This window comes from Gadus macrocephalus, chromosome 12, assembly GCF_031168955.1.
Source record: "Gadus macrocephalus chromosome 12, ASM3116895v1".
NCBI classification, from domain to species: Eukaryota; Metazoa; Chordata; class Actinopteri; order Gadiformes; family Gadidae; genus Gadus; species Gadus macrocephalus.
Genome location: NC_082393.1, coordinates 27,057,660 through 27,067,367, shown reverse-complemented (window position 1 = coordinate 27,067,367; position 9,708 = coordinate 27,057,660). Strand labels below are relative to the sequence as shown.

Below are 9,708 nucleotides of genomic sequence, written 5' to 3'. Positions count from 1 at the left end.
GGGGGTTAGGGTAAGGGGGGAGGGAGGGTAAGGGGTGAGGGAGGGTTAAGGTAAGGGGTGAGGGAGGGTTAAGGTAAGGGGTGAGGGAGGGTTAAGGTAAGGGGTGAGGGAGGGTTAAGGTAAGGGGTGAGGGAGGGTTAGGGTAAGGGGTGAGGGAGGGTTAAGGTAAGGGGTGAGGGAGGGTTAGGGTAAGGGGTGAGGGAGGGTTAAGGTAAGGGGTGAGGGAGGGTTAGGGTAAGGGGTGAGGGAGGGTTAAGGTAAGGGGTGAGGGAGGGTTAGGGTAAGGGGTGAGGGAGGGTTAAGGTAAGGGGTGAGGGAGGGTTAGGGTAAGGGGTGAGGGAGGGTTAGGGTAAGGGGTGAGGGAGGGTTAAGGTAAGGGGTGAGGGAGGGTTAGGGTAAGGGGACTCTTAGAGTAACAGATCATGCGGATCAGTCAGCACCTACATGAATGTAGTCGACTGGTTTCTATGTTCATCCTCTGATGCTGATACTGCAGTCTATTTATTCAGTGTACAATAGTGTTGGATATCTCACACAATATGTTGACTGTAAACTAGCATTTGCATAACTAGTTAGCAAAGAGACTTATCAATGCTTATCAATAGGCTCCCTATCTTCTGTTTCCTCTTTTTCTTTATTCAAATGTTACACTTCAGAGGGCTCCAATAACCACCCACTGATAAGCAAATTGTTTCCATAACAACAAAGAGTGAGATGACAGCTGTTGACAAAGTAACGACAGCTCAATGGTCGACATGCCAGGACTTGGTGTCACAGCAGTGCAGTCGGTCTGCGTGCAGGCTGAGACACCCTATTACTAATATGGGAACACTTTGAAGCGAAGGTAGTGTGTGACCAAAGCGTGAACTACAAGGGTTGGGCATCATAGGTCTCCTTTTATACGTACCATCATTACGCATTGCGTGTTTGTGTGTGTATGTGTGTCTGTGATTGTGTATTAGCAGGTGGGTGTTGGTGATGAGGAGTTGAGGTCGTTAAGGGGAGGGGCCTTCCCTAGAAAGAAGAGCAGCTCAGTATCGTCCAGTTTCAGGTGGTGTGTGACATCCACCTAGAGACAATAGAGTGGCGAAGTCACGCCCCTTCCGGTAGGGCTCATGGGACCTATGAGATCGAAAAATATGAATGTGTGTGGGTGTCAATGGAGAGAAAATAATTATTTTCTGGTCCCGGTCTTTATATGCCCTGGATTACACATATGTTGTTTGTGGATTTAAAGGATAATTTTTCATGCAAAGAGTTCGACCGTTTATTGCGCAATTGTTCAGATAAAGGCTGTAGAGAAAACACAACGAGAAAGACTACACGACTCGTATGTGACGTCACGCTACCTGCGACTGGCGTGGAGAAGACCGACAATCTTCCCATCGGCATAACTGAAACTCTGCACGTGCCCCGACTTATAATGGTTTTCACCTCTTTCGATGCTTTTATCCTCCCCTTGGAAAAAGCGGTGAAGTGGGGCAGAGAGATCGCCATCTCTGTACCGAGTTCCAAGCATGGACATATTAAAGAGGTTCCAAGGGCGGGTGTGGTGACGTATATCATATGCGTCGAGAGCAGCGAAGAGCTGTAGTTCACAAAGCGGCCTCACATAAAACCTAAAATTATCAAACTTCTTCACGAACATTTTTAGTTTTCTTTGCATGAAAAATTATCATTTAAATCCACAAACAACATATGTGTAATCCAGGGCATATAAAGACTGGGACCAGAAAATAATTATTTTCTCTCCATTGACACCCATTCATATTTTTCGATCTCATAGGTCCCATGAGCCCTACCGGAAGGGGCGTGACTTCGCCACTCTATAGATGGGTTCCTCTAACTGTGTTTCCCAGCTGGTAAGGCCGGGTAAGAGACCATAAACCCATATATGGCTCCCCCCGGTTGGATGCGTGCTCACTCGTTTACACCTCTCGCAGGCCGCCCGTTTGTAAACACTGAGCCCCCGCATGAAGGACCGGGCCCGTGCACCAGTGACCTCATCACGTTCTCATTCTGTCTGCAATTTGACTATTTTAAGTGCTCTGTCGTAGTTTAATACTTTTTGTTTTGGAAAGAAGCACTTAATGGGCAATCATAACAATGCTGACCTCAACACATGCTTAAAATAACCCAACACACTGTACTGGCCTAGGTTTTGAATAACTTAAAAGTCAGTCAAAGAAACTTTGACCTGAACATGAAGGTTAAACACATGATACAAATTGATGTTTCAACCGATTAAGGGGGAATTTTTGCTTTTCTCGACTTCCTTATAGCCTCCTCACACAGCCTTTGTTGGATTCATTATCTTCTTCCTCCTTCCTCAAAGCTCGGATCTCATCCCCCCTTGGCTCCATGCACTTCAACTGGATGCAATGCGGTTTATTGGAAGGATCAGTGAAATATAGATGGACAGCATTTGTTCTTGTTTTCCCTGCTGTGTGTGTTGCCACCACCCAGCAACAACACAGACAATAACCGCAACCATCCATTGAACAGACTGAAGATGTTTACAGACACGCACTTTCTAACGGTTGCTCAGCAAAATCCCCCGTGAATGGAAAGTGAAATGAAAAGTAATAACGTGCACAATCAATACAAACGCAATTAAACGATGGAGTTCTGTTGCACAGCCAGGTCCCAGTGGGTGGCGTGCCGCAGAGGGGCTGCGCACTTCTCTGTTCTGCGTGCGTGCCTCTGGTGGCTGTGCTCTCCTCCGACGATCTGCCGGCCGTCACGTAGGTCTATTCCTGCCTTCGGATCACGACTACACTGTGATTCCCGGTCTGGCGAGGGACCGAGTGAGCAATCTCTTGATTTGATCCAGTCCCAATACAGAGCCTGCGACCTGCTCACGCTCATTAGACCCACACAAAGAGAGATGTGTTCCTCCCTCTCTCTCATCTCAAAGCCGGCAGACCTGCGCGCGTCCACACATTGATGCACACTGGGATAATACTTTAACCCACACATCGTGTGTGTGTGTGTGTGTGTGTGTGTGTGTGTGTGTGTGTGTGTGTGTGTGTGTGTGTGTGTGTGTGTGTGTGTGTGTGTGTGTGTGTGTGTGTGTGTGTGTGGTGTTATGGGAAATCCAGGGGCTGTGCTAAAGTGCCAGCCATGTGGGTTTTGAAAAGACTGACTGAAAAAGACTGATATGCAGCCCTTCTGCTGTTGTGAGACCCTTATCTTCATCTAAGCCCTACAATCACCGCTTTAGCTTCACTGACGGTTTGCTACATCTGCAGCCTGATCGGAATATATTAGCACAGCAATATTTCCCAGCACCCAAGAGGTGTTCTTGGAAAAATAAGGTAGATGTGGCCAAGGCCATATACAAGAAGGGATTGATATTGTGGCTCTGCTGAGGGATGTTCCAGTGCTGTTAACTGAAGACTGACTCTCTGATGATCGGTGAGCCCCTCTGATGATCGGTGAGCCCCTCTGGTGAGCGGTGAGCCCCTCTGCCCACAGTGCTGCTCTGCAATGCTCTCTCTCCTCCTCTTCTGCCCTCTCCTCATCCACCCCTCCAGTGTGGCCTTCATTTAACCCCCTCTCTTCATCCTCTGTCACATCATCTTGCTCACCATCTGCTACAAAGACAGACCCATCTAAAACCATTGAAGCGTGCAGGTTGATATCAGCCTCTGAACCTGCTTATAGAGCAACATACAATAATACTCTGAAGGGCCGGCCGATCGAAGGACTCCCAACGGTTGCCAGGGTGCAGACAGGATTTAAGACATCGAATCAGTGCTCAAAATAGAAAAGACAGAGTCGAAAGTATTTCAGATAGAATGTTCTTTACTGTAAAATGGTCCTTAGAACAGTCATGGAGTTTAACATTTCCAACTTGAATCAATGCATTGAAGTTTAAGTTCTAGTGTATGACTAGTGGGGCTTCAATACAGAGAAGAATTAAAAAACTAAACAGACAGACTGAGGAAGTAAAAGTACCAGCAGCGATATAACTTAAAGTAGTTCAGTAAAAATGTCAATGAAGTATCAAGTATAAAACATCAAGTATCAAGGAATGTGAACATCAGTGATATTAGCAGAGGTCAGTTAATCAGGTAGGGCTACCAAAATTACATCTATTAAAAAAAGATTTAAATAACATTTTGCATAAAAAACAAAGTCAAATAAATACATTTGAAGCAATGTAGCAGTAGTTTCCTGGTACATGCTAGTCAGTGGCAAACAGAACAAAGGCAGGTTGTCAACTAGAAAGCTGAGTTTTAAAAATAAACTATTTTTATATAATTTTTAAACAAACTTTACCATTTTAAGCAGACATATCATGTCATATGTTGGAATGGATAGAAATCTAGGACCACAAGAATGAATGGGCCGAGTTTCTATCAGGTAACGTTATCATGAATGTCCCAAACAGGGTTTGTTTTCTCCTGCTTTGTGCTTAAAGAGGGTAATCCTCTTCCCGTTACATATTGTGTGTTGATACAACACAGAGGAACTCCTGGCGAACTCCCTCAGTAAATAGAGGAACAAGAACTCTTGGCCTTCTCTGGGTTTTCCCTGATAATCTTACGAGCACAAAAGGTAAACTTCTGCATTTTTGTCTTCCCCTCAATGTAATAAATAGTATTATAAATAAAACAATAAATAAATAAATACATATATATATATGAAGTAAATATAACAAAACAGGATAAGATCAATAAATACAAACATAGTTTAGATTGTATGGTGTAGTTTTTTCCATGACTACAGCTCTGTAGTCCTTTCCTTCAGCATGACGGTGGGGTTGACCTCCCCTGTGCGTGCGTGCTGCGGCCGGCTGGAGTTGATGACCACGGAACCCGTCTGCTCCAGGTCCGGGATCCGGAAGGAGGCCAGAGGACACGGCCCGCGCACGTTGTTGCAGACCAGCCTCTGCAGGGAGGCGCTGTTGACGATCTCGAAGCCCGCCGTGCCGCCGAAGGTGCTGGGCTTCCAGTACTCCGGAGAGCAGATTGGGTTCCCCAGGAGGCCCTTGAGAGAGTACGGGGCCCCCATCTCCACCATGGTCTCCCCGAAGATGGCGTTGGGCCTGGGCTTCTCCACGAGAAGGCCTGGGTAGAGCTCCACGGCGTCCACGTGTCCGTACATCTCCTCCAGCACCGCTGCCATCTCCGTCTCACCTAAGGCAACAAACACAGGAGGAACAGTTGAGAACCAAGCAACGGTAAGTCTCTGGGTCTCTCAAAGCAGCTGCTGAGCTGCTCGCTATTCCAACACCGCCGTGTTTGAGTCTGAAAATCATCTAGAAAGGATGCAACCCAAAATGAAACCCATTGCTCTAGAGTCTGGAACCACTCAAAAGGAAAACAGAGAGTAACATTTGTTATCTACACTTCATTTTTGGGTTGACGTTATCCGCTTGAATCTCAATGTGTACAGTGAGCTGAACGCTGACACTGAAGCCTCTGAAGATGTTTGCATTTGTATTGTGACCTCAACAGCGCATTCCTTCCAGTGAAATCTGTGCACTTGTGTCTCACCTGTGAGGTCTTGGAAGGAGCTGTAGGGCTTCATGGAGAAGCGCTTCCGGTAGGCGTTGAGGGACTTATAGCGCATCTTCCTGGCGTTCTCTATCGACTTCATGGCCACGTGCAACAAGGCCCCGGGAACGTTTCGCCCTCCCGCCACCTGGAAAACAACACACATGTCCTGAGATTAGCCACAAGCTTTTAAAGAAACTATTTTAGTACTATTGCTCATAATATTGCTAGTGCTACTATCACTTCCATTGCTCCTGCTCCACTTATAGTAAGAGTCCTCGCTGCTCACCCTTCCAGAAACCTGCTTGGTGAAGGAGTCCACTAGGTTGCCGATGCCATGGTTGGTCACCACAGACGTGTTGAAGACAAACTGCTTGTAGCTGTACACCTGCTCCTCGATGTGGAAGGCCTCGGGCATCAGAGGATGCCAGTGGTACAAGGTGTTGAACTCGGAGGAGATGCGGTTCTGGTACTGGAAGCGCTGGTTGAACAGCAGCTCCGGGTCAAACTTGAGCTTGAAGTTGTAGCCGCTCAGGTGCTGCACGTAGTCCTCGATCACGATCTTGATGGTCTCGCCTGCGAGGGGGAAGGAGGGTGGGGGGGGGGGGGTGATGTCAAGACAGTCAGGGCCACACTTCAAGCAGATATGAGCCTTTATTAGGAAATACACCATTTCATATTCTGTGATTGAGTCAGGGGAGAGAAAACCTGATTGGTCAATGATAAGCAGGGAGCAGTCACATGTCTAAAACGCCTCACACAGTCACAGGCCCAGCCAAGCACACACCCTATATTCCCAAAGAGCATTTCACAAACCGCTCACAGGTGGCTATGGAAACAGATTTTAGCTCTCACATCGCACCTAGAGCCCCTTTAAAACCCGTAGCAGAATTCTTTCATGTCAATTTAAACCTGGAAAATCAAATGAATTCATTGATCTTTTTGGTCCATCTCTGATAGGACGGCCATCTCCAATACCCGACAACACTCACCAATCAGGACGAGCCGCGTGGTCTGGAACAGCCGCTCGTCGTCCCAGTCCGGGTGCACGCCCCTCAGGACGTCGCACACGCGGTTGTGCTCGCGCAGCCAGAGGGTGGCGTACATGATGAGGCCGGGGACCAGGCCGAAGGCCTCGTGGCCCACGGCCAAGCGCTGCTCCTCGGGAACGTGAGCGGGGTAGTGCATCTCCGCGCCCACACTGGCCACCGTCGGGGGGTACATGTCTCCGTCGATGTCCTGGGAGGGCAGCAGAGGAAGGGGGGTGTTGTGAGTGGGCCTCGTCATGAGGAGGAGGAGGAGGAGGAGGAGGAGGAGGAGGAGGAGGAGGAGGAGGAGCAGTAGGAGGAGGAGCAGGAGGAGGAGGAGGAGGAGGATGTCTATTCAAGGCGTGGCTGGTGTCTGGACCAGGTGTGTTTCTCTTCCCCTACCTGGTACTTCAGCTTGCCGTCCTTGTGCAGCCTGAGCTTGTGTTGTCTCTCGAGGTTGTCGCCGTAGACGTGGTTGAGGTCCACCTAGAGACAGCAGGCGGTTAATCCAGCACTCTTCATGTTGTGTTCTACTGTATTAACGAGTGCTACGCAGAGCTCCTCTGTCTGCCCTCCATGTGTCTGGGAGGAAGTGTCTCCATGTGTCTGGGAGGAAGTGTCTCCATGTGTCTGAGTCTCTTACCCCGTGGCCCTGAGCCTTGGTGAAGGCCGGCCCCTTCTTCATGTCCGATTTGAAGAACTGGTGTGTGAAGTGCTGGGCGAAGAAGGCGAACATCAGGCTGGAGCCCTGGGGGTCTGGGATGAAGTGCTTCCTGACGAGCAGCTTCTCTGCCAACATCTTGATATCAGGCAGCTCTTTCTTCCCTGTGGAACAATTACGGGTTAAATGATAGCTGGGATAGGGAGAAACCAGGAGGGGGAACGGCTGCCTTTTGTCTGCACTATTCTAAGATTTGGTATCAAGTACATTTTAAGTACACACCTAACTTATGTAATGACCCTAACTTGATGAAAATTAGCTCCTAAAATTTAGAATGTTCAATTTGAAAGTGAAATAGAAATGGTTTAACCGTCCGGTTTTCCCGCAGGTCCCTGGTGTGATCTAATGCTATGAAGCCTGATGCTAAAGAATCTGAAAGAACTTGTTTTCAAAAGGTGAGAGGTATCCTTACCTAATACTCCCATAGGGGTTGGGCAATCGTTGGCCACGGGGGGAAGGGTGCGAGTGTAGTAGGAAAGGTTTGAAAATGCTTCCCAATTCTTGTAGCCATAATCTGAATTGTAGGTAGGGGGGCTTGCGATGAGGTGAGAGCGGGCTAGAGAGAGAGAGAGAGATGAAAAGGTCAATTACTTTTATATTAGGTCATATTCTCAATGGTATTTTTGTTCTTTGTTGAGGCCAATAGAAGGAGTTTTAATTAAACCTACACGTCAGAACATATCGCATGATTGCGTCCCGGAGGACCGACATGTTGTTGACGATGTTCCAGAAGCCCTTGAAGTGAGTGAGAAGATAATGAACGGTGTTCGGCGACGGCTTCAGAGAGATTTTAATCCAGGTGAAGAATTCCGCTGTAGTTGAGGAATATAAATTCATGATTGATAAAAATGAAGGTTGGATAGTGATTTTAATTTAGTTTAATTAACGATCAAAGTTATTTCCCCCCCCCTAAAATATGAATAAGGCTCACGATTTGTGCAGTTCTCTCCATTGAATCCAGTCCGGGTGCAGTCACACTCGTAGCGCTCGGCGCCCATGGCGGTGCACACGCCCCGGTTCTGACAGGGGTCCGAACAACATGGTGTACCTGGTCAAATTGAAGGTATAATTAATTGATATTTTTCAGCAAACTCTATCTTAAATCGTAATCAGACATAGAATACACAGTGAGTGATAAAAACAACAAAGGCCTATAAAATAACTTTTATTTTATAAAAAATAAAAAAAATAACCGAAAAAGAACGACTTACCCCCTTCGCAGAAAAGAAAGCCCAGTGCCAAAACTAGAACCGCAAGTATACTTCGATTCATACTCCAATGACTTTTTTCTCCGTCTCCTCTTGTATCGTCTTGTCTTCTCCTTGACGCCTATAGTGCTGAAGGTAGCTCCACTGGACCGGTAGTAGGCTATATATAGTCGTATCAGCGCTTACTCCTCCCCGCGCGTCACCAAAGAGATGCGTTTTTTTGTTTTCCACATTACAGTAATAGTTGAATGAATAACCACATTTCCCGAACTATTTATATTATGACAAGAAGATCAGGATGATGATATAATAATCAGTTAATTAGTTTTAGGCCTACTGATAGTCTGGCGATATGGGGTCCCTACCGGTCTCTAACCCGTCTATCCGCATCCTTGCTAAGGAATCCCTGCGCAATATTCACTGTAAATCGATTTGGATAGAAGCGTCTGCTAAAGGTTTTAATAGCCCTAAAACATGTGATTTAGATTTGTGTGCACGTATTGTAGCTGTATAAATCGAATACATGGTTTGGATTGGTCTCAAAATTGATGTTTCAAGTTACTGTTTTACAAACCTTTTTCAACGAAATATGTGTGATTATTAATCTTTATAATTAGAGATAAAAATATTTTATATATGCATATATATATATTTATATATATATATATATATATATATATATATATATATATATATATATATATATATATATGAATTTAAGACCTACTAGTAGGCTACATGTTAATATATGATCATGTAATATGATGCTCATGCGCCCTCTAACGGAGAAACTGACGATCATGCTCAACGCACACACACGCAAACACGCACGCACGCACACACGCACACACGCACGCACGCATACACACACACACACACACACACACACACACACACACACACACACACACACACACACGCACACACACACACTGAGGCGACGACGCTCCCAACGTTTTTTGATGTAGTTCTTTCTTTATTTATTTCTAGAAGTAATTATATAAATATTTGACATATAAGCACCATATACAATGTTTAGTAAGTTGTATGTTTGTATTCGATGAACTTCCTATGTTTTAAACGTGTGCGCGCAGTGAGCGCGTCTGGCACCAGTCTGAAGCACCTCCTCCATCTCTCCAATGGACGGTGGGACAGCGGTAGCGATACTTACAGTCAGGATTTGTGAGTAAATCAACTCCTTTCAAGGTATGTATTGTTTTTTTCTTGGAATCCAGATTGCGTTAAGA

The 9,708-nt window shown here is 46.3% G+C and overlaps 2 protein-coding genes across 2 annotated transcripts in view; one reads left to right on the top strand and one right to left on the bottom strand.

The window, feature by feature from the left end:
* Positions 1-3,787: 3,787 nt before the first annotated feature.
* Positions 3,788-8,610, bottom strand: ptgs2b (prostaglandin-endoperoxide synthase 2b). Its single transcript, XM_060067644.1, has 10 exons — positions 8,465-8,610; positions 8,185-8,301; positions 7,922-8,065; positions 7,666-7,809; positions 7,176-7,357; positions 6,935-7,018; positions 6,497-6,743; positions 5,794-6,080; positions 5,505-5,652; positions 3,788-5,144 (listed from the first exon to the last, which is right to left on the bottom strand). Exons 1-10 carry the CDS (start codon positions 8,523-8,525, stop codon positions 4,729-4,731), a joined length of 1,830 nt encoding a protein of 609 aa, XP_059923627.1. The 5' UTR covers positions 8,526-8,610; the 3' UTR covers positions 3,788-4,728.
* Positions 8,611-9,411: 801 nt separating this feature from the next.
* LOC132469648 (cytosolic phospholipase A2-like) overlaps positions 9,412-9,708 on the top strand; it is a 22,316-nt gene continuing 22,019 nt past the window's right edge. Inside the window, exon 1 of the mRNA XM_060067642.1 lies at positions 9,412-9,667. The gene's annotated coding sequence lies outside the window, so the exon portion shown is untranslated. The remainder of the gene's footprint in view (positions 9,668-9,708) is intronic.